General features: G+C 33.6%; 1 protein-coding gene across 3 annotated transcripts in view; it reads right to left on the bottom strand.

Moving 5' to 3' along the window:
* Positions 1 to 3409: 3409 nt before the first annotated feature.
* Positions 3410 to 26186, bottom strand: part of COPS2 (COP9 signalosome subunit 2) — a 30876-nt gene continuing 8099 nt past the window's right edge. Inside the window, exons 2-13 of one of the 3 annotated variants that reach the window (XM_019442158.2) lie at positions 22518 to 22631; positions 21770 to 21847; positions 17330 to 17455; positions 14736 to 14846; positions 14528 to 14605; positions 12126 to 12300; positions 11253 to 11431; positions 11091 to 11143; positions 8401 to 8498; positions 6987 to 7069; positions 6404 to 6462; positions 3410 to 5522 (exon numbers count right to left, since the gene is read on the bottom strand). In XM_019442158.2, coding sequence (XP_019297703.1) covers positions 5378 to 5522; positions 6404 to 6462; positions 6987 to 7069; positions 8401 to 8498; positions 11091 to 11143; positions 11253 to 11431; positions 12126 to 12300; positions 14528 to 14605; positions 14736 to 14846; positions 17330 to 17455; positions 21770 to 21847; positions 22518 to 22631 — 1299 coding nt within the window. In that variant the 3' untranslated portion in view covers positions 3410 to 5377. Of the gene's footprint in view, positions 5523 to 6403; positions 6463 to 6986; positions 7070 to 7785; positions 7898 to 8400; positions 8499 to 11090; positions 11144 to 11252; positions 11432 to 12125; positions 12301 to 14527; positions 14606 to 14735; positions 14847 to 17329; positions 17456 to 21769; positions 21848 to 22517; positions 22632 to 26186 lie in introns of those variants that run through there. The other 2 variants (XM_019442159.2, XR_002078046.2) reach the window with 2 other exon arrangements.

Raw genomic sequence — 26186 nt, 5'->3', positions numbered from 1 at the left:
TGGAAGAGTACATTTCATCCTCCACTTCCCTTCTTGGCATAATTCCTGCTTAGAAATGTTTAATTTTATACTGAAGGAGTAATTCCTGAGACATTTGTTTGCAACATGAATTGTTCCAGGATAGATCATTAAACAGGGTTCAGGAGAGGCCAACTCCTCCATGAATGCTTCAAAGCAGAACAAGAAGGTAATCTTAAAAGTGGAAAATATTTAAACCCTGAATTTCAAGCCAAATGGACAAGATTTTCAACACTATTTTCTGAGAAATATTCTTAAAACATTTAAAAGCTATTTCACAGAAGTTTACAGTATTGAATTACTCAACCAAATATAAAGTGTACTGTTTGAAACCACTGTGGTCTGATGGCAAGACTAATATTTACACAGTAAATATTAAGAGGTAGAGTATGTAACTTGTATTACCAATAAAGAATGTGTACTTCCAGTCAAAACTCCTTGATACATAAGTCATAAAGCATCTTGACTCATCCTGCACATAATAGTCGATTCTCAGTGTTAACTTGTGGGACTCCTAATTACAGGTAGACATCTTCTGCCATGCTTCTAAGTAACCTGTTTTCTACCGCCAGTTAGTACAAGCTCAAGGAATTTATGTCATTTTTAATGCTAGTTTTAAAAAGAACACTGAGAAGACTCATAATACAACCAACTATGTAACACGTGGCAAAACCAAATGATTTTGCACTTTCCCTATCATTGCTCTATTTCTTAGTTGACATCTAATTGAAAATTAATTATTTTCAAAGTGTTATTTATAATAGATGCATAAAAACTTAGTACTGTAGTAAACAGATTGGCAAACATTTTAACAAAAATTATTCAGCAGCATTAATATGCCATTAATACTGTAATTAAGCACGCAAAAACTTCTGACTTCATGGGATGATTAAAACTTCTAGATTACTTTTATAATCTCTAAATTCACATAAGATGAATAATGTCCAATAAAACAACTTATCAACTTATTTTAAAATACCCTATTTCAAAAATTAAAAAGCAAAACCTAATTCCTCTAGATCATTTTGTAACTTTGGACACTGACTTCCCTGAGAAACTTCGTCATAACAAAGAAGTTACCGGTACACTGGAAATTCTTTTCATGGCATATACGAGTCAGAAATAAGTGATAAAGTAATGGAAACTGCAGAAAAAAATTTTTACTGTGATGGACTGGGGAATGAGATATTGTATTTCCACCTGTATGTACTCTCACATGTATAAGTGTAAACACACACACACTAGCACTGGCCAGCCGTTAAGGTGGAAATCCTGACCAAGGTTTAAATATCCTAGACAAGAGGAAACAAAGTTAGCTCTATATAGTAGGATAAATATCTAATAAATTATTTTTTTGCCTATTACAGGGTTTTAAAGTACAGCTGGCATCTACCTCTGATGCCATATGGTTTGATGACACAGGATTTTTAATTATTCCAGCAGGTTTTAAAACAACATGACACTAAAGAAGCAAAACACACATTGGTTTTTTAGAGAACCACACACTGGTTTCCTTTGGGACATTATCTAAGTTAAATCTTTTCAAGATTCAAAAGCAAATTGATACTGAATTGAGAAATATTCAGAATCAGTGATTTAGTCATTTATAGTTGTTTTGTGTGCTTATCATCATAAAACTTAAAATTCTCCAAATGACATTATTATTCTAACTTGTCTCAAAATTCTAAAAGTGAAACCTTTTCAAATCTCATTGACTAATCCATGCTTTTAAGGGCACACACTTGCTAAAAGATACACAGTAAAATTTAATAATCTTGAATCAATAGAACTTGATATATTTGCACTGAAAAAGTTAAGAATCTCTAATGTCCACATTAAAGAAGTTCTTACAAATGAACCACATTTATAATTCTATCAAAACAGAGAATGCTCTTGGTGGGGGGGGGGGAGACACCTAATACAGACACAATTAGAACCTCCATAAAAAGTTTTTGATTTTGGTCACACAAATGAAGACCAAAGTCCTTGAGCTTCAAGTTCTGAAACCTAACACCCAGAATCTTATTCTATGTACCTAGATAGTATTCTTTAACACTATGAAACTAAACAGCTAAAAGTCAATTCCTTCTGTATTTTGTTAAAATATCTCAGTTCAAAATCATATTTTATAAATCCTATATAAAGAATCAATCCCATATAAAGAACGAAACTCTTAGCTTTACTAGTTTTTTAAGTGCAAGTTTCATTTTAAAGATGGAATCAAATGAAAACTTTGGGTTTATTTAAAACAATAATAACTAAAATATTTTAAAACAAATTATTTTTAAAAAGCAGCCTTGGTAAAATAAATGGTTTTTGAGTGTCTCTGAGTCCCCTAAAAAAGTTAAGAAGGAATCTACTGGGCAAATATATTTTATCCTATGCACTAAACTAACAAGTGGTTCTTAGCAACAAAATCTGCTTTGTATGCTGATTAGATACCCTCATCCCCATCCCCATTCCAGAAGAAAAGTTTACTTACCTGTGTTTATTGAGGAATTATAAAGATTAGTGATTAAGAAAGAAAATGAAATACTTAGTACATACAAACTCATCTCACCTTAAAAAAAAAGAAAGTTATGTTAGGGGTGCCTGGCTGACTCAGTTGGTAGACCATGCAAATCTTGATCTCAAGGGTCATGAGTTCGAACCTCACGTTAGGCATAGAGATTACTTAAAAAAAAATAATTTAAGAGCTATAGCAGTGGAAATCCAGTTCTTATAGCAGTTATCTATTCCCCTCAAATAGCAGTCAAAAGTTTGCTGTGGAGTGAGTTTTTCCAGATTTAGGGGTAAAAGAAAAAGGAGATAAACACATTACAATATGACGTAAACTATGTGTTACTATAATTTTCACAGAGGGAAAGATTTAACCAGTAATTTAAAATGCTAAAAATATGCCAATTTATTTGTTAGTTCCCTTAAATTTAGTTATATTTTGATAAGCAATCTCAAAAAAAGATTTCAACTCTTTAAGATGCACAAGAACACAGAACATGTTTAATGGGAAAAAATAAAACGTTTTAAGTTAGTCAGACTGTTAAGGGGTATCAAAAACCTGTGTTCTGAAACAAATGTGGCAAATAACTTTAAAAAAAGAACTAGTATTTCAGGAATATTAAACAAAGCCTATGTGATACATACAATTACATTATATAATTTGTTTTATAGCTTAGCCCAGTTTCCCCCCCAAAAATAAGTGCATGCTTTCTCTCTAGAAACTGGAAGATGCACTACTGCCATGGTGCAAAGATATCACAGGAAAACTGGGCATTGTGAAAGTTGGCATAAAGGTTAAATCGTATCATTCAAATCCTTTAAATTCTAATTCCATCAACTCAGAGTTAAGCAGGGCCTTTTCCCACAGTTATCACATGCATACATATTTGAATACAGGCACAGAAACTTGTCATTTTTATTTGGGTAACAAAGGGTCTCCAAATTATATTGAAAAATAAGTCCTAATTATCATCACTCCTGTAAAAAAAAATGTAGCACATTTTTCACAAATGATTTATGTAAAAGAGAAGAAAATACACATAATTTTATAATATCTTAAACTTTTTTATTCCCTACCAGAGACATTTGTCTTTCGTTTTCTTTCAATTTTCTACAATTTCCAAGTTGCACCTGTATTTAATACTGCTTTTATCTGCTAAAGACATTAACTGATTGCTTTCCTATATCTAAGGATTATATAGTTTTAGTATAAATATATATCACATATTTTCGTAAAATTTTGACAAAACCGAATAAGCATGCCTTGTTTTAAGTCCATGCTCTTTCCACTGTTTATAAAATCTGATTTAATGATCAAAAATTCTTGGTTGTCATTCCTCAATTACAACAGTCTTCCTTCTGAACTGCCACTCACTTCTTTTTACATAATAACAAGCAATAGAAAAACCAAAGAAATTATCTTAATCTTAGTTCTTCCTTTTGACACTATAAAATAATGTGATTTTTTTTTTTTTAAATGAAACAAATACATCCAAAACTCAATACATTCAAATGAGCTGCGTCTCCTTTAAGGTGGTCACCTTGGAAGGCCACAGTTCATTATCCTAACTATGCTACCACTGCTCAAAATACCTTTAAAACTCTTTTGGGATCGCCTTCAAAGCCAGTTACATACTTTCTACTATTTCCTCAAAGAGATTAATTTTTGGAAACTGTCCAAAGTCATTTGGTGCCAAATGATGGTAACTATAAAAAAAAAAAAAAAATTAAAAAAAAAAAATCAAGCTTAATACTTTTTGTTTTCTTAAACACTGTGCATCACAAAGTTAACAGTGTGTATGACTTAAATTAGCTCTGAATACAATTCTAAAAGAGCAAAACCCATGAGGTTTTGGGCAATGGTAGACTGCTGGAATTAGGAAATAATTTTCCAGCATGATCACTATACAGGGTAACATTCATTTAGCTGTCTATGTTCTGGCATATTTGTTTAAAGTGAACATTCTGAGAGTTAGAATTTTTAAAAAGGAATATCATTCTTAGAAAAAAAAAAGAATTTTATTTCTTTAAAGCATCACTGTCAAAGTAAGTACTATGCAAGTGTTTTGTTAGAAACTAGTTCTTACTTTATCAATAAAGACTACTTTAAAAAGCTTGAAAGCAAATAACCGACTTACTTGCTCCCAGGCTTTTAAAAATCATTAACTGAAGATTAAATAATTTGAAATTTCTAAGGTACTAAAAAGCAAAACAAAAACCCCAAATGTAATAAAAACACGTCAAGAACCAAACTACAATTTCTGAGCTGCACTGTTTATTTTGCTGCTTGAAACCTAAGTGACAGTATGCCACCATAATTATGGGGTTTCATCTAAACCTTTACTACACTGCAGGTACAGAAATATACGGACACATTTTTGGAGAATTGACATTTTGCAAAATGCAGCAAACATTTTAATTTATACATGAGAAAAGGAAGTGTTCAAAAGGGTATGCATTTCAAGTTATTGCAGGTTATTTGTGAGAGAATTTCTGCAGGTAAAACATGTTTAAATTTAACCAACAGTAACATGTCAGTGTATTTAAAATCATGACAAAAATCTTCTCTCTGGTCATGTTGCCCATGACAAATTACTATGATGTTGTATGTTTAGGGCAAGATGTCAATACAGCATAAATCCCATGGCATTTTGGTTTTCTTCTGGAGATTAAAGCTGTTTTTCTTGGGATAAATGCAGCAGCAAAACACAAACCAGTTGATCAAAAAAAGCACTTCTGCCATAACTCCAATAATTTTCAGGACACATCAACCGACAGTAGTTTTGCCATTCCCAGTTCTTTTAAGGATTACATCTCTGCACTGTTGCATTAAGTACGTCTGTTAAAAGCTTGTTCTCTGTTAAGCCAGTTTACTGACTACAGCCTGGTTGAGAGAATTTAGCTGGTTGGTCCATTTATCTAGTGCAGTATACCGGGCACCGCCCCTCTTCTGATGATCCAATTCAAGGAGTTGGTTGACTTGATCAATTCGGCCATGAATAGTGCTAGAAATAAATACATAAAAGAAGACATGTCTACAAACCGTTTTCACTAAGTGTATCTTTTGGCCTGTTTCATAAAGTATTTATAATATCAATAAACGTAAAAGAAAAAACTGCTGCCTACATTAAATGACTGAATTCAGGATTAGTTATACTATTTGTTACCTTATTAAAATTCTAGACAGAAAGTAGATTTCAGCTACCTTTCATCAGTTACATTAAAAAAACGAATAGGCAGAGACTTACTGATTAATCAATAGCAAATGTAACTTGTAAAGCTTTAAATTACCATACTGCTTTTAAGAAAAATATAATTTCAAAACAATTACATACCACACCTACTTTAAAAACATAAAAAAATACTATTCATTAAAAAATGCTCTAGCTGTATATGGATCATGTGCTGAATAAGAAATCTTTTTCTTTTCTTTTAGATGTTTGAGAGAGAGAGAGAGAGAGAGAGAGAGAGCGCACGCGCGCACGAGTGCGTGCACATGTGCAGGGGAGGGGCAGGGAGAGAGGGAGAAAGAAACCCAAGCAGGCTTGGTGCTGTCAGTGCAGAGCCCGATGCAGGGCTTGAACTCACAAACTGTGAGCATGAGTGTGGCCGAAATCAAAAGTCAGATGCTCAACTGACTGAGCCACCCAGGCGCACCTGAGAAATCTTTCTGAAAACATTTATAGCTTTTTCAGAGATCAAGGGCTTAATATGCTCATTCATTTACAAAAAACCACCATGCATACCTATGTATCTGTTTTAACAGAAAATAATAGCCAGAGGGTGCTTTTCATGAAAACTCAAGAATTTCATTGCTACCTTTGCTCCCATTATTCAAATGTTATGGTCCTAAACATTTTGTGACAAGAAATAGCCAAGTACTTACTTATCCAGTATGCACTGCACCAGCAAGCTCTCCACATCAGCTACATCTATGTTTAACTCCTAAGAAAAAAGACTCATTATAATTCTACTAATTAACTTCTTTAAAGACTTCATGATAATAATTATTTTGATTTTAAATTAACTCCCACCACATAAAAAGGAGATTTAGTTAAAAGAAAATGTAAAACAAATTCCATTATCACTTCAAAATATTTCTGAGAAAATAGGTCTGATAAAATTTAACTCTGTAATTTTTCAAGTATATTCCTACCACAATTTTATTGTGGTTGGGTTAACACTACATCAGTCATATACTTTAGCCACTACTCTGTCTTCTACAATGTTCTCTGAGGCTGAAGAAATCTTTAAAAATAACTGTAATGATTCCTTATTTCTCTTTACTGTTAACTCAATTTATGCCAATACAGAAAAATTTATATTAAAAGGAAAGCCCTTAAGTTATGCTGTATTTTAAAAATGTACTATTACAAAATGTTACTAAGAATCATTTTTTAAATGGAAGATAGGTACACTGCATTTATAAACTAAAAATTATAAATATTAAGATTCATGAATATAAGTACCTTAGAAATAAAAGGAATATGTATTCTTGTGTAAGGCTTAATTAATTTTATGAGCACTTGTGTTCTGATGTTTCGCAAAAGCTCTGAAAGAAAAGACAAAAATGAAAATAATAAACTTGTATTTAATAGTCTGTATGTATATTTTCATGAAACATTATGCACTTCTAAATCACATTAATTAACTATATCATTTATCTTCTCAAAATACGTCTTTCTGCCTGACAAGAACATAAGGTATTTGGGTTTTTTTGTTTTCTTTTAAGTAAGTTCTATGCCCAATACCGGGCTCAAACTCATCACCCTGAGATCAAGAGCAACATGCTCTACCGAATGAGCCAGCCAGGCACACCAGACATAAGGTATTTGGATCTAAAAATATTTGGATCCAATAAATGCACAATAAGATTAGAGACTACTTTCCCTGTTTTTTCTCATTCCCACCTCCCCGATTTTGTTTATGTTGTGATGCTATCTAAAATATTCTCTTGCCTTCTAATACTCCACACTGCTCATCATTTCCTCTATAGTTAACATATTTTTCAAGAAGCTCTGATTCATGCCAGCCAAGTCCTTTATTTTATGCTCTCTCAAAATCTACGGTATTATATTTTATAAAATGATCTTCTCCAGTTTCTTCACAGACAAGTGTCTTTAAAAAACAAACAGACTGGAGTTCATGCACAAGGCTTCTAAACTTTTCTATATCCACCGAGTGTAGTATCATTCTAGCTTCATACAAGAACTTTTAAAATTCTGTCCGAATGAAAGAGAAAGGAAGGTGGGGAAAAGAGAACATTACTTCCAAAGTATTCTTCGGATTTTCCTGATGCATCTGGAATTTAAGTATTTGAATGAGTTGTTCCAAATGGTCATTTAAAAACCCTCAAATAGCTCCAAAACAGGTGGAAACACTGGAGGTACAAAAGAGGCCCCAGAACAAGGAATGATTTTTGTCTTTGTTAATCCAACAGTAAAAAAAATCTCATACACTTACTTGTACAATATTAGCCTACCCTTCAAAGTAAATGCATCAAGGCCATCAACCATAGAGGACTATGTTTAAAAGCTTTTGTTACTTGTTGAAAACAAATCCTAAGAATTAACTTTGATACTGATACTCATGCAATAATATCTAAATTAGAATAAAAAGATAAAAGGGACAGCCACCTTAAGTGAAATGGACATCACATGAGAACTTGATTATGTTATTCAATAGCATGAAACTGGTGAATGATTTCTTTTAAATAGCTTTATAATTTTAAATAATATCCTATTCTATGACAGCATTTAGAAGCATTTCTATACTTGACAATACATAGAAGAAAACTGGTTTGATTCCATGCCTTTCCATTAAGAAGTCCTGTTTGACAGTGGCACAGAAGGTAACTGAATTCACTTAGCAGAAAGAATATACCTTCAATGTGTTCCCTAATGAAAGGATCATCCATAATGTTGCTGTGATTTGTTTTCAGAATCTTCTCAAATTCAGTGATGTCATTATTCTGATAGGCACTAACAGAAAAAGAAAGGTATAAATCTTGTCAAACATGAGGAAGTCATGTATTAAATCATATTATCCAAAGAGCCTGCTTCTTGATTTTTATATGCAAAAATCTAAATTACGTTACAGTTTCTGCCATAGAAATCAGAGTTAAACACACACACATCCTTCTGCAAACAAAATGAATTTCTTTTTTAACGCTTTTGGTTTTATAAAAGAAGATTAAATAAACCTTTTAGGGTCATATACTATATTTATATATAGTTCATTAAAGTCTTTTCAAAATCTTAGCACTGTTAAAAACCGACAAGTTTAATAATTGTTTAATGCTTGATACTTTCAAATTAAATTGTACATTTAGCATTTAATCCCTAAGAAACCAGGTCAGCATACAACGGTATGGAGGAGTCCGATCTTGTCTTTGAAATAAGACAGTATATCCTCTCTGAAGATTATTCAGAAATGCAGCTTCCTAATTTTTATCTTCTAGAAAGCTACCAGCAACTGCTAAAACTTCGCAAAGGGAACATCTGATTCTTAATTTTCTCTAGCCTTAAAGTTCCACTGAGTTATACAGCAGAAACGTCAGCGGCAGGTAATTAGCACCAAATGGGACACGCACACTAAAGAAGAGTGATGGACCCTGCTGCAGAAGGCCAAAGGCTGATTTATGTTCATAATTCTCTGAGGTGTCTAGCATCTACTCTTAAATTAATTCTGTAGGGCACTACGGGGATTGCTAAAGGTGCTGAGAAGGAAGAAGCCAACCTTCTGGATATGGCACCACTGTCTGCTTTATATGTAAGACATATCATCAGCCATTCTGCACGCCCTCTGCTGTGCTTCCATCTGGTGGGTTGCAATGTAACTTCATGTAAGGGGCAGGTGACTCAAGTGCTTCAACAGGAATTATTTTCCTCTAGTCTGCTGGCAACTGACTAGGAAGATAAAATTAGGAAGCATTACTTTCTCACCTACCCCAAATACATTATTGTAATATGCTATAGGAGGATATATTCAAGTTGTGAAACACTTGCACATGTGCATATTTTAACCAAGAGACATTGTTCCATTGTTTAAGTGACTTAAAACAAAATCTTATACAAAGTGTGGCACACACCACAGCCACTTGTTTGGGTCAAAATTTTCCATTAAAATAAGTTTTTGAGTTCCAATATAGAGGTTATATTAATACAGAGGAATATGTTGTATGATATAGTAAACATAAATATTGCTTATTTTTTAAAGGTCTGATAATTAAGACCTTTAATCCATTTAAATGTATTTAATCAATTTAATTTAGATGAAATATTAACGTCTAGGGCAAAACTCTTCCTCAATATTTCTTTAAGGGTTTTAAAAGCTTAAACTGTTGTTTAGCAACTTAACTTAAAAACATTTTTCTGAAGTATTATGAAGTGAATCTCTAACCAAATCATGTTGATGGAATAAACCATCTGAAATAAAGATGGAGAAATCTCCTTTCATAACTAATATCAACTTAATTCAACAAATATGTATTAAAATAGACTAAATAAACAATAAAAAAGAAATTTATTTTTTGATGTTGCAATTTAGAGTTCTTATCTCCTAACTATTCCTAGTCCCCTTAAAAGAAAAATAAAATCATTCTTATTTTTTATCGTTAAAATTAAAGTTTCTTTAAATAAACCTGGTAATTTATAAAACTCATAGCCAAAGTAAATGAGGACATTTTACATAGGAACTTAGACAATATCATGTAATAAGCTATTTTCTCCAAGTATATAAAATTTATATATGGGTGACTCATAATTTATAGTCTAACAGTACTTTTAAATCAAAAAAGACTATTGAAAGAGTATCTGATCACTTAAGTTATCCACATACATATGCAAAAAAGCCCACCCTACCCTACATCCTAATCATAATCTTCCTGCTTTGGTAAACTCAGTTGCACAATCTAAACAAAAGACTTGATGAAACCTAGGCTCCATGTATTCCCAGCCCAGAGGAAAATTTTTCTTGTTCACCGATTTCTTTTGCAAAAGTAGGCCTTCTTTTCTAGGCTTTTTGCTTTGTTTCATCTTTTATAATTTTATTTAATATTAATTGATCATAGCAGGTTTTTCAGTTGCTACCCACCATAGAAGTCATCAAAAAATCCTTGGATTTCTTATCAATATAACTCTCTGCTCCTCATCTCAGAAAATTACCTGAGGTAAACTTTTTAGATGATTTTTTTTTACCTTGTCAATTGAGAAAATATGTGAGTAAAGACACGGTCTTGCTGAAAATTTCTGACTTATGTGGACCAATTCATAATTTCACTTTGGATTAAGGCAGGCTGAAACAGCAAACACTGAAATTGTTTTAAAATAGCTATAATCAGTTTTGTACTGAAAACAGCATACACACAAAGCATGTAGATAACAGGGGGGAAAAAGCAGCCAATACTATACTTCATAAAATCTTATGACTAACAGAAACTGAATAAATGACTTTAAGAGATAAAAATTTCACAAACTTTGGAATATTAACTGAATTCTCAAAATATCTCTTCCACTTTCCCCTCTATTCACCGATTTAAGGAAATTTACCTTAACTGAGAGATATAATCTTACCTTACTAAATTTGTCATTGCTAGAATTTCTGGATCATTTTTGTACGGTTTGGCCTAAGCAGTTAAAAAAAACAAAACAAAAAACAATTAACACAAAGAAAGATTAACATTTACTTCCACAAAAGATAGCTGACAGAAATGAATATTTAGAGCACACACATACCTCCTGTGAGTCAAATGGATTTATTCCTGACTTCATTAGCATATTTGCTAACACCAAATATTTTAAGCAAGTGGTTCGTCTTGGACTTCCCGATTCATCATAATTCTTAAAGGCTTCAAAAAAATCAGTGTGTGCCTTTTCAAATTCACCTTCTCTCAAATGCATTTTACCACCACATTCTGCAAATAAAATAGGATAAAAGAGGGCATTTTCAGTTCTGTAGTAAGACTGAATACTTGATAAAAATCACATGAAAACTGTGATAGTGGCCTTCCAGTCTTTTAATTCTATACTGGCCCCAGGATGCTTTCTAAAAAGCAAGCTCTTCATTAAACATCAAACAAGCATTTGCAAATCTTTATTCTCAGTTGAGGCAGAAGGTAATTTTATATACATCATTACAATTCAAGAATAGGACTTCTTTAAATTTTTTTTTTTTTAATATTTATTCATTTTTTTGAGAGACAGAGAGAGACAGAGCATGTGTGGGGGAGGGGCGGAGAGAGGAGACACAGAATCTGAAGCAGGCTCCAGGCTCTGAACCGACAGCACAGAGCCCGACACGGGGCTCGAACTCACAAACTGTGAGATCATGACCTGAGCCAAAGTCAGATGCCCAACTGACTGAGCCACCTAGGTGCCCATCAAGAATAGGACTTCTAATGGTAAATTTTCTGTTAGTAATATTTCACTAATGTAAAATCTTAAAAGACAAAATTTCATCCTAATTTCTTTCTAAGACTAGATCATTTCAATGATTTTACTACTTCGCCAATTATTTTCACTATAACACAAACAACCTTCCTAGTCATTCAGTCATATACAATGACAACTTCCTGGGACACTGCCCACCCTTCTCCAAACAAAACTTGCCTCTGATGACTCCCATGATCAGTGGATGAGGGATGGCAGACTTGATGTGAAGTGACTGTTCATAGAGTGCTTTCAGTTTTTTGTTATTCTTCTGTGCCGTGTACATTTGAATTTCCAAAGCGTATATTTCTAATAACTGTGTACCTTTTTTCAGGTCATCTTCTCCATCATCAGTCTAGGAAAGCAAATAATGAACTTTAGTCAAAATAGAATTCACAATCTAGACATTTTTATTTGAGTTAGCCTGGGATCCTTACATTTATAATATGAATTTTGTGTGAAAATGCACTACAACGTTTGAGATCTAGAACACCAAGAACACTAACTTGAATAGCCAAAAAGGAAAGCACACATCTTTTGGATTTTCTAGTCATTCAATAAGGAGTAAGTAACCAGAAGTAATTTTTTAATGTATAAAATGTTATAATGTTTGTTTCTATCTAGGAGGTTCTTTATGGTCTTCCCCAAATCGTCACAATTTTATATTCTGTGATTTTATCACAAAGCACTTTCAAGTGCCTTCCTGGTATCAGGCACTGGGTCTGCCTTGGAGAAATGTAAAGTTACATAAGCCAGAGTTCCTAGCCCCGCAAAGTTTACAGGCTAGAAGATTACTCTGTCAACAGATAAATTACAATATAAATGACTCTAGTTGAAGCATGAGCCAAGTGCCCAGAAGAATGGAAGAGAAAAGCACTAACTCTGCTGAGGGATGTCAGAGGAATACAAAGGTTCAACTTTGAAAAATGACCAAAAGCCCACAAAATGCAGGCCATGAAAAATAGCATATGGGCAATAGTCAGATAATCATAAATATCAAGCACTGACATACACAAAGCCAAAATTTATTATTTATTTGCTCTTCCAACTTAATTCTGTTTATTCACTAATGAATCACAGCCAGAGTAAAATACATGATATGTAAGACACAATTTGTACATCTAGGTTATCATAGGGGCATCTGCACGGCTAAGTTAGTCAGTCAAGTGTACACTCCTGATTTTGGCTCAGGTCTCACAGTTTGTGGGATCGAACCCCACATCGTGCTGTCAGCATAGAGCCTGCATGGGATTCTCTCTCCATGTCTCTCTGCCCCTCCCCTGCTTGCATGCTCTCTCAAAATAAGTGGGAAAAAAAAACCCCCCACAGATTAGCATACATCTCTGCTATATTATAATGTTATTTACAATCGGATAGAAGATCCTTTTCCATTCAGAAACGGCTTCTCTATCACTTCCACTTCACATGGAATTGAACTCACAGTTTACGCATCAGACTAAACTTTCTCAAGAATGTGTACATAAGAAACCGATCATAAATAACTAATCTGTTTTATGAAGCAAAACTACTATGAAATAAAAGCACTTTCTTTTTTAAAATAACCTAAAAATATTAATGAAAATACATGCAGGTGATTAATTTAGAACACTTTCTTGACCAACTTTGCTCCCATGCACAGAAATAACGTATATAATTAAAATAATAGTACAAGGCACTGGAGGATCTTAAAAATATTTAAAACAGTATTTTCACACAAACTTTAATTATCAAATAGCTTTTGATCAAGACAAAAACGAAAACACAAATTATAGCTATAGTTAAAAAGTTATAGAAGTGCCCTGTTCAGATCATGTGGCTATTCAAATTTAAATTGAGCAAAATCAAAAACTCAGCCACATTTAACTGCCTGATGACATGTAGCTGACGCTATTATATTGGACAGTACAGAAACAGAACGTTTCTAGCATCATAGGAAGTTCTAAAGGAGAGTTTTTACAAAAGATTCATATATTATAAACTTGAATATAAAATCTTTATTATATATGTCTTTAATATTTTTTCTAATTTTCACAGGGTCTATCTTATTCTTAGTAAATATTAATGACTAGAGTATTTTTTTATTGATATCTGTTGTCTCAATCCACAAAAATAATGGCTGAAATTAGGATTAAAACAGGAAGAAATTTAATATTCAGAAAAAATGAGCTTTTTAGGGGCACCTGGCTAGCTTGGTCAGCTGAGCATCCAATTCTTTATTTTGGCTCAGGTCATGATCTCATGGCTATGAGACTGAGTCCCTCGTTGGGCTCCATGCTGAGTGTGGAGCCAGCTTGGGATTCTCTCTCTCTTCCTCTCTCTCTCTCTCTCTCTCTCTCTCTCTCTTTCTTTCTTTCTCTTTCTCCCCCTTCTTCTGCCCCATCCCAGCTCATGCACACACGCTCTCTCTCTCTCAAAATAAATAAGAAATTCTTTTTTTAATGAGCCTTTTCGTATCTTATTTACCAAATTTTATTTTTGGGATGATGTTTGAACAAAAACGTCCCTAAACCAATGTTTCAAATACAATTTTTTAATGCTTTTTTATTATAAAGAAATATTAAGAAAAAGTAAGAGAATGCTACCTGGCAGGACTGATGTAACTGGCGTAAAATTTTTTGAAGCTTTCCATATTCTTCTCGTTCTAAATATAATTTTCCAAGCTGTAAAAGAACATACTTATTGAAATTAAAAGATTTCAAAAGAAAAAGGTATGAATCTTTAGGAGAGTTTATTAAGGATACCCTCCCACTCTTCAAAAAAAAAAAAAATGTAAGTAACTGTAATTGTTACCTTTGTGTTTGTCTTAAACCACAGTCTATCATTCTTAGCATCTTTCAAAGCTTCCAGTGTTGTTTCATAGAATTCCTGCAGTAAATCCATCTGACATAAAAAATCAGAATTCTATAATTGTAAACAGCAAATTTGTACCTGTTAATAAAGTTAATTTGAGCAAACTAAAAGTGCATCTTTGAACTTTAATAATACATAAGATACACTATCTGTTTCTGAATGTCTGTGACATCCTACTATTTAACAAAACCTTAGCAAAATAGAGACCAAATTTGTAAAAAGTGCCAAGATCTGTTTTTAATGTTTTTGAAAAATAAAACCCAGAAAATATCTAATGCTCTAATAGTGTAGGTTTGTCCTTTCCAATCTAATAACTCATTTGATATTGATGGAAGTGAATGGCATGCACACTGAACTACTTGTACTATTGTTAATAGCGTGTATCTTATTCACTAAACTCTCATTTGGTACCTACCACATGGCAAACATTAGGCAAGTAGCTACAGAAACAAAGAAAAGTAAGATCCCTTCAAAAATTCTTCTATAAATGTAACCTATCAAGTAACTCAACTACACAACTCTTAGGTTACTGGTAAAGTGCTGGGGTTGGGTAGAGGGAAAAATGTAGCACAATTTGAGCTATGTCTAAACACCATCAATTCACAAGTCTGAGTGTGACATTTTTTGATGGAACTTACCCTTTGTTTTGCATTACAATAAGCTCCCCCACCCACCCTCCTCTCCACACACTGGGCTCTGCCTTTGTTTGAATATCTGATTCTCTAGATCTCTACTTAATAGGATCAAGAGGTAAGAGGGCCACGAGGACAGGAAAATTTAATACTTTCAGAAAAGGCTGCCTATTTATTCACGACTGCTGATGGCATACTGAATAAGCTGAGTATCCCCCACCCAATACCTATTCGTACTTTCAAAAGACAAAAAGCTTACATATAGTAGCATGAGGCAACACACAATCTTAAAGTTTTAAAATTAATCCCCCCCACTAACATCTGGCATAACATTTATAGTGTACCAAAAATGTTTTGAGGAGACTTGGTTTTAAAACCCAAAAAATATTTTCTCACTTAAGAAAATCCCTTTGATATGTAACAACTCTAGAATTAGTGGCACTAAGTGCTAATGTTTTAATAAAACATATACAGTTGACCCTTGAACAACATGGGTTTGAACTGCACGAGTCCACTTATATACGGATTTTTTTGATACAGTACCCATAAATGTACAGTACCATAAATGTATCTTCTCTTCCTTATAATTTTCTCCATAACATTTTTTTCCTCTAGTTTACTTTATTGTAAGAATATACCATATACATAACATACAAAGTATGTTAATCAACTGTTTATGTTACAGGTAAAGCTTCTGGTCAACAGCAGGCTATCAGTAGTTAAGTTTTGTTTTTTTTTGGTTTTTTTTTTTTTTTGTTTTTTTTAGTATTTATTTATTTTGGGGAGACAGAATGCAAGCAGGGGAGGGGCAGAGAGAGAAGGAGACACAGAATCTGAAGCAGACTCCAGGCTCAGAGCTATGAGCACAGAGCCTGACACGGGGCTCGAACCCACGAAGCATGGGATCAGGACCCGAGATGAAGTCAGATGCCCAACCAACTGAGCCACCCCAGTAGTTAAGTTTTTGAGGAGTAAGTTATACGCAGATTTTGAACTGTGAGGTAGGAGGGACAAGGGGTTGGCATCCTCGCCCCCATGTTGTTCAAGGGTCAATTTTAAGTTTATTTTTCTCTATTTCCATTACATATATTTTAGATATAAAGCATAAAAGTAATAAACTACCTCAAGAAATAAAAATGACATCGAGTAGAAAAGAATCAAAGAGATTCTGAGATGAACATTTTTTATTATGAACACAAAAAATATCAAATGTTTTAAGAAATCCTAAATGACAGAGAATACTTCTTGTGCTAAAATACCATGGTTTAAGAAAGCTGAAACTTAGGACTATGTTGCTTAAAAGAATATGAACAAACAATCCAATTAAAAATTCCCTTAGCAATACAATAACATCATCATTGCTTTTCTTAATAACCAAAATCTAGAATAGCAAAAGCACTATCATTCCCAAGGTCCACTGTAGTTTCTTCATCATTAACTGTTCCTTTTGTCCTCCATCATCCACCCATTCTTTATAAAAGAATTTACTAAACACCTAATGGCAATGCCAAGTACTAATATGAGTACAGGGTATCCCTTCAAGGATGTGTAGTTAATCAAATCTACACAAATCTAACTGAGGTGGTGATGGAGTTTGTTGAAACAAACTATAATAGTAACTGTATGGGAATTTAAGTCTACAAAAGTTGTGTGCAGATTATGTTGGTATCTCAAGATATTATTTGAAGAGATTAAGCTACTTATTACCTTTTAATATTGCATAATTAGTACTATAAGAAAACAATATAGAGTACATTATTTCTAAAGCACTTTACTGACTGGCAAAACTGCTTAACTAGAACCTCTAGATCTTATTAAAAAAAAAAAAAAAAAAAAGAACAAAGACTTTAGTATAAATAACAACACATTGATAAGTACTAAAAGGAACAACCAGAATCTAACCTGTTTAGAAGTAGAGATATAATCAAGAATAGAATTAATGGATTTTTCAGAATAATTTCTTGTGACTGCACTCCGAATATAGGTCAATAGTTGTTTATATCTGTTCATCATTTCTGGAAAGTTTGTCTATGAGGGAAGAAAAATGCATTATTAGATATGTATTTATGCACGAAAATTTCTATACAATTAAGATTATAGTACATATTACTACATAATTGAAAAATAAGGTTTTACGATAAAGTATGTATGACAGAAACGCTATAAACATTTTAGCTTAAATTTGAAATTTCTAAATCACTGGGACACATGAACCAAATTTATGAAGTTAGCCTATGAAAGACTACAATTTACAAATTTTCAAAATTTCAGATATGTTCTCATTGTACATTTATTGAAATCATAAGAACTACTACAATATTCACAAACCAAAAAATACAAATAAATCCAACTTTTCAAATGCCTTGGGTCTCAACTACACAGATATCAGCTATATCCTCTTCTGAAGATTTACCCCTTGATGAGAAAGTTCTCCAACAACAGTGGTATGTTTCTTTTCTCCATTCATTATTGGTTGATTCAACAGTAAAATGTGAAGTGAAGGAAACTTTTCAAGCCCAGGTACTCATCCCACTATTGAGAAAAGTCCTCCCACCCAAGGCTCTACTCAATAGCAGATATAGCTAATGTTGCTATTCCTTGCAGGACTATTTGCACTACTGTGGTTATTCTAAGAAAACATGAGAGATCAGAGGAAATAAGGAATTACCCCTGAAATTTCAATCACTTAAGTATTTTGGCGAATGGCCTATCATCCCTCAAAGTATACCATGGAAGGGGCACCTGGGTGGCTCAGTTGGTTGGGCATCTGACTTTGGCTCAGGTCATGATCTCACACTCGGTGAGTTTGAGCCCCGCATCAGGCTCTGTGCTGACAGCTCGGACCCTGCAGCCTGCTTTGGATTCTGGATTCTGTATCTCCCTCTCTCTGCACCTCCCCTGCTCACTCTCTCTGTCTCTCAAAAATAAACAAACATTAAAAAAAAAAAAGTATACCATGGAAGTCCATTTATGAGTCTAATCTAATAACCTGAATCCACAGTCCCGACAATCTCCAACTGCTATTAATCCCTCTTTTTACTGGGTTCTACTCCACTTTTAATCAGGGAGGTAGGACACTGGCAGATACAGTGTTTTTCTTGATTAACGACCACATGTGTTTATTAGGATGAAAAATGATAATGTAATTTTCCTGCTTATGACTATGTCCTGCCCTGGGATACCGCATGAGGGACAAAAAAAACATGAGAAGACTCCCTGAAACCTAAGCAAGAATGGAATTACAAAAAAGAAAACAGTAGTTGGGGTGGGGGGAAAAATGGACAGAACAAGGGAAAAACCTTAGTTATATATACATGTAGTTATATATATATATAAATCAAACCACTTGTATTTCCAAATATGTCAGTACCATGTGAGGGTAAATAATAGGTAATATCCTAGTAATGTTAAAACCCAAGTTACAGAACATATCTTATGGCGAAAGGCAAATTAGAAATAGGATTTTAGCAGAAAGTTCGTTTTTAATTCATTTCTTTATACTCTAATAACTTTAAAGCTCATTTTTCAATAATTCTGTTACTGTAATTAAAGACTACAGGAAGATCAGGTAAATTGCAGCAGTTAACACAGAGCAGTTGAAAACAAAACCCTTCTAACTTTTTATTGCTCAAAACCTTCACACGGCAACATGGGTCCTATTCTGAATCCAACTAGAAACTGAGGGGCGGAAGCTCAAACTACTCTTATAAAACACAACTTATTCACAGATGTTGTTTGAGCAAATAAAAGATAGAGAAGGAAGGCAGGGAAAAATAACACAAAATACAAATAATCCTTTCCCTTACTTGCTTACCATCTTGGCTCAAGGTAAAATGGTAAGATCAAGTTTTATGGGTAGCATATATTTAAATGGGCTCAAACACTAAACTACTGCTAGTATGTTAAGAAAGTCGATTTCTATAGGGTCTATTGTATTATTTCAAATCATAGAATCTTTAAAAAAATTTTTTTTAATGTTTATTTTTGATAGAGAGAGAGTGAGTGAAAGCAGGGAAGGGGCAGAGAGAGAGAGGGAGACACAAAATCTGAAGCAGGCTCCAGGCTCTGAGCTGTCAGCAGAGAGCCCAACGCAGAGCTCAATCTCATGAGCTGTGAGATCATGACCTGAGCCAAAGTCAGACACTTATCCAACTGAGCCACCCGGGGGCCCCTCAAATCGTAGAATCTTAGGAGTTGAACAATGAGGTTCTAATGTCACTAAAATTACTTAATCAAAATCTCTATCCCTTGAGACACCTGATGCTTCTCCCATATCTAAGCTATTGATTTAAATATAGTATGTATTTGTGTTTAATATTTTCACAAATAATAAATGGAAAGAAAGCACAAGGGCTTTGTGCAACATATTCTTTGGGTAAACGCAAGACAGACATTTTCCTTTTTTAATGATACTTAAAAGCAATTGACAACATACTTATTACTGTTTAAAATGTTTTGAATAGTCTTGATATTTTGGGGGGTGAAGAATGAGCTAAAATATTTTGTGGATAGTTTTTGTAAATGTCATGGAGGGCTTCTATTACTAAAGGTAGGTGAGGATGCCAAAGTGAGAATATGGCAAGAAGAACAGGATGCAAGATTAGCAGAAGTTACCTGGACAAAAGTAACAGTCAATTCAGGGAGTTCAATTTCAAACAGAAGGGACAGAGAAGTTAATGGTGACAGGGAGGAGACATATGAGAAATTAGAGACAGGAGAAAAAGAAAGTGGTAACAGATTACCAGCTATCCTTTCATCTGCCACAGAAGCAAGTGTTTACCTCTGCTCTCTAAGCTTCTCAAAAGTTCCTCTACCCTTAGTGATTTTAAGGTTTACGCCTGTCACTAGTCCTCTTGTCTAACCATTTTTTTCCCCTCCACCTCTACCCTGCACTCCTGAAGACTACCAATTCTATGAAGGTACAATGTCATGACAGTTCCAGATTATTTATAACTTCTACAACATATATGAGTACCTACTGAATGCCAGCCACTACTACAGGTGGTAGGAATATAACAGTGAATAAAACAAAGTCCTGCTCTCATGGACCTTACCACCCATGGGGATGAGGGCAGCAGAAAGGCAATTAAGCGGTGATATATTCAAAGAAAAAAAAACCAGCAGGGTAAGATGAATGTAAGTGATGATGAGAAGGATGCTATTTTACATAAGGTGGTCCAGAGGGAGGCCATCCTGATATACGGTGACACCGAATAGAGATCTGATCAAATGAAGAAAAGAGCCATACAACTATTACAGAGGAGCATTTGGGGCAGAGGAAATAGCAAATACAAGTGTTTATGAGTAGGCGCATCCTTAGGATGACAGGAGGAACAGCAAGGAAGCCGTACAGAGAAAATAAGATCAGAAAAGGTAAGATGATGTAGGGTGTTGTAAGTCATGGTAAGGATTTGGATTTTATTTTATTATTATTATTATTTTTTTTTAAGTTTTATTTATTTATTTTGAGAGAGGGTGCATGAGTAGGGGAGGGGCAGAGAGGGAGAGAGAGAATATGAAGCAGGCTCAACACTCTCCGTGCAGAACCTGATGCAGGGCTTGAACTCACAAACCGATCTCACGAACTATGAGATCAGGACCTGAGCCAAAATCAGGAGTCATACACTTAACTGACTGAGCCAGCCAGATACCCCAGGATTTGGATTTTATTAAGGAGAGTGGGAACCATTAGAAGATTTAGAGCAAAGGAATGACACAGTCTCACTTACATTTTAAAAGGATCACTCTAAAAACAAAAACAAAAACAAAAAGGATCACCCTGCTGCTTGCGGAGAATAGACTGTTAATAAGGCAAGGATAGAAGAAGCTACTGAAATAATCCAGGTGAGAGATGATGTTGGTTTGAACCAGAGTAATAGAGATAAAAATGGTTAAGCAGCAGTCAGATACTGGATATATTTTTAAAAGATATAAAGACACCTGGAATTACCAATGGATTATTTGAGGGGTGAGAGACAAAGAGAGGAGTCAAGAATAATGCTAAGGTTTTTGTCCTTATCAGTGGAAGAGGAACTCCTTGTAATACAAAGTAAAATTTTAAAATTCCAAAATAAACAACAGTTTTTGGAAAAGTCCTGTTAATAAGGAAGCCAAACACTGTCTGAGTATCTAAAGGATAAGCTTTCAAAAAAGTTTGATTTCTTTGCAGAATGTTTTTTACTTAGTATTGTGGTAGTCACAAATGAAAGCTAGGCTAAATACGGAAATGTATCAACAGAATTATTTTAAAGAGGTAGATATAATGCCATTTTGCTGCCATGTGGTTTTTACCTACAAAATTCATTTCATTATTAGTTTAATTCCCCTCAAAACAAATCTTACCAACTTGAAGTTAATCTTAATCATTTGCTTCAGTGCTTTAAATCCCCATTCTCCTTTTTCACCTTCAAGTTCCAAAACCTAAAAAATAGAAGACATTTTTAGCCTAATAAAAATGTTAATGTTATTTTCTAATGACAACGTCTATTTTGAATTAGTTTTCCATCATACGAATTAAGAAGGTTTCCCCAAGAATTACATTTCTCAATGCCATTTTTTAAAGGCTTTAAAAAGGAAACGAGTCTTAAAACGCTTAAGGATAAGTGAGCTAATTTTTAAGTTTCTTCATCAAATATTAAGTAAGAACTACTACTTGACTATTATATAGTCCCATAAATCCTTTTTTTTTCCCATCTGAATAATCCATTGATAAGAATAATCCAAAAGTGTATTAATAGTCAAGAAATCACCTACTTAACACTGAAACCACACCTGTGTGATCTGTCCCCGAAGAAGGAATAAAATTGCAGGGGTAATACCTATTGATCATTCATGTTGATTTCCTTTGTCCAGAACCACACTAGCTTTTCAGGACAATGGCCCTGCTCTATAGACAGCTTGATTAGAAAAAACAGGATATCCATTTTGAAATATTTGCATGTGCTGCATAAATGCAAACTTATTTATAGGATTACCACTCAGTATCCAAAACACATTTCTGAGATAAAATCACTTGGAACTTATTTGATCTAAGACATCATTTAAAAAAAATAAACTTTAAGACACAGAATCAATCAGAAAAAATATGAACCTTTTGAAAACTGCTTAATGCTGCTTTTGGGTCATCTTCTTTTAATGCTTTGGAATTATAGTACTGATTTTCCAAATCCACATTTGGCTCGGAGTTACTATCTTCAGAGTATTCCTGTTTGTTAGAAAGAGATACTACAATGAAAAAGAAACCCACACACTGCCCTGTAAAAAGTGAATACTGTTAAGATGGAAAACCATACATTTGCACAAAACAACCTTGCAAACATAGGTAAAATGTAACTGATACTTAATCCTTATTTAAAAAAAAAAGTAAAAAAGTCAAAATCAAGTGGAGAGAATAGAATCACTTACTTTCAGATCAAAACTACACTTTCCACAGAATTAACAGAAAAGCAAAATGCAAAGAAATAATGGGTTAATGAGCCCCAATTCTGTTGTGGTTAACCTTTTGTTGGTCATGGAACCCAAGAAAAATCACTGTAAATGCTAATTATTACATAAATGCTAATTATTCATCTTAAGTTCTGTAATGTAATTTTCTCTACTCCTTAAGTCTAAATTTCATTATTATAATATGGCCTAACTACCTGGGATGATAATATGCACATAGCATATATACATAGCTATATATATATACACACACACACACACACATATATATGGCTACATATATACATAGTTAAATATAATTGTATATTAATAAGAATATTTGCTTTTTGTGCACTCCACTTACTCAATAGCTATTTAGTTATATTAATATACTTTAGCTTTATAACAAATCAGAAGAAAATGAATTTATATAACTTCATATGACTTTTATCACATAAATTCACCTCTAAGTACTGAAACAATAAAGTAGAAAGGAAAATTGGAATAAAGCAGCTATTTTGTGGAGTTGTGTCAACAAAGAGTTTAAAATAGTTCCAAGATATTCAATTTAATTATGAGGATTATAAAACATAAAGATTAGTATAATGAAAATCACTGTTTTAAGACACAAAAGTATTTCCATCAGTTGCAAGTTATTCCAAAAGGCAAGTTGACTGTTATATTAAGAATAGTACATGGAAGTAAACACAAAAAGACACACAGTATTAGAGTTGTTTCTAAATCCAAATACTGAGTAAATTTTTTTAAAGATACTCACAAAAAAAATCTGTAATATTTCATAAAGGCCAAAGAATGAAAAAAGTTATAGTGAGCATAGTGCTAGAAAGATCAAAAATATATGAACACAAGATGAATTTTTCCTGTGACCAGCAGATGGAGGGGTATGTCTGATGTTAGTACAAAACCAGTTTTATCTGACCACAGAGGCTTTGTAATGTGCACCCTCTAGAGGACAATTATTTTCTTGTGTAAGGACATGCGGCAGGGACGCAGTCTCACAGATTTGATTGGGAGTTCAGTTATGTTTAACATGAAAATCCTTTGCAACACTTCAATTTCATAATCAATCATTCACTTCTTAACCCTGTAATCTGTTTGATTACAACTGATTAAACTAGAAAAGCAATTAATAAAAACTTAATAAATAAATAAGCCAAAATAATGCTATGATAGTGAAGGATTCTGAGATAGGTTTTGAAAGATAAATGGGAGTCTGCATGCTAGACATAAGAGGAGAGGGGAAAGAAAACAGTAGACACAAAACAGCATTATGGAAGGTAACTAAAGAACCAAAGGCAGTCACATTGTTGGAACATAAAAGAGTCTTTATTGATTCTACTTTCAACGTATGTCTCCAATTCAAATTCATGCACTTTCCTCTATCTCTCTCGCTACCAGCCTAGCCTACTAAGTCACTTTGATCTCTCCGCACCCCTCCTTTTACACCTTCAAATTCCAACCTTCTCATGGTAAGCAGCCAGAATAACCTTCATAAAATGTAAATTAGCACGTACATTCCTCTTCTCAAAATGGTTTCATATTGCTCTTAAAATTAATTTCAAAAATTATCAAAATCTTACTCCTGACTACGCATCCAATCATATCTATTAATTAAGCTCTCCCTGATTCATTTTACTGCAGCCACTGTGGCCACCACATAAATGGCCAAAATTCGTTCCCCCACTCTTCCTCTGGTTAACTACTGCATAGTGTCACCTACTCAGGGAAGATGTGGGAGTAAAAATCATAGCTATAAAACCTACTCTACACCTTTGGAAATCAGTTCTCTAGATAACTGTTCAATAACATAAATAGTCAGCTAAACCAGAAAATGATTTTTCTGCAACCCAAATCTTTAGAATACATCCTTCAACTTGGAAATAAGTTGTTTTTATTTGTATATATCACAAAGTCTAAGAATTGGAATCTCACTCAAAGTCCATTTGTTTTTGGTTTCTTAGCCCACAACAGGTTAGAATAAAACAACTATGCCAGGATATGAGTGAGAAAAGGGAAGAGAAAATACTATTTTAAAATAATAAAATTTTAAAACTTCAATTATCTGGAAATTACTGACCTGATTATAACATTGTTGAAGACAAGAACCTTTACATTTCGTACCATGTCTAACACAATGCCTTATCATTCAGTCACTGAATATTTCTTATAGTACAAGCCTGGCTATATACAACTTCTGATACCTGATTGACTCCTGACTAATATTTCTAAACTTTAGGTGTTAAAACACTCCCAAATCACAATGATTAAGATAAGACTTAATCTAGCCCTCAACATTTTGTAAATATAAATATTCTTTTGGTTTTTCATATTACAGCTGACCCTTGAACAACATGAGTTTGAAATGCATGGGTCCACTTACATGGGGACTTTTTTCCTGATCAACATGCTATAGTACTGTAAATGTATTTTCTTATTATGATTTTCTTAATAATATTCTTTTCTTTGCTTACGTTATTGTAAGAATACAGAATATAATACATGTAACATATAAATTATGTGTTAATTGTTTTGGTATCAGTAAGTCTTCTGATCAACAACAGTAGGCTATGAAGTTTGGGGAGAATAAAAAGCTATACATGGATTTTCAAGGGTCAACTGTGTATGGATGAAGTGGAATATAGAATATCTTTTGCATAACTGCAATTCAATTCTAAGAGTTACTGGCAAAATGTATAAATACACAAGAATTGGTACAACTGATATGTTACTGACTGGCATTCCTTTTTTTTTTTTTTTTTTTAATGTTTATTTATTTTTGAGAGAGAGAAAGTGTGTGCGTGAAGGAGGGGCAGAGAGAGGGGAACAGAGGATACGAAGCGGTCTCCACGCTGACAGTAGAGAGCCTAGTGTGGGGCTTGACCTCACAAACTAAACCATGAGATCATGACCTGAGTCAAAGTTGGATCCTTAATCAACTAAGCCACATAGACGTCCCTGACTGGCATTCTTATAATCAGGCAGTCCCTTGTTATGATCTGCAATAGCATGTTCAAATGGGTTTGAACCAATCTCTGTGATATCACTAACCTGTCATAGGCAATTTAATGAATCAGTACAAGCTATGTACCACATACAGTAAACTATTCCTTAGTTATTACACTGATATTTTGAGAAGTCTAGAATAATTCCGTTTTGGGATATCTTTTGTTAGATATCTATTTAGATACTTGATAATGATCTTTAGCATAGACCAGTAGTTAAGTGTTGCTCACACAAATGCAAACCAAATCTTTCCCCTCAAGCAATTCATGGTCAGAGACAGATATGCAAATAGCAATGCTATAACATGATAAAA

This window comes from Panthera pardus, unplaced genomic scaffold (genome assembly GCF_024362965.1).
Source record: "Panthera pardus isolate Hobbes unplaced genomic scaffold, ASM2436296v1 HiC_scaffold_24, whole genome shotgun sequence".
NCBI classification, from domain to species: domain Eukaryota; kingdom Metazoa; phylum Chordata; class Mammalia; order Carnivora; family Felidae; genus Panthera; species Panthera pardus.
Note: the sequence above shows the minus strand (reverse complement) of the source record. Positions and strands in the feature narration are given on the sequence as shown.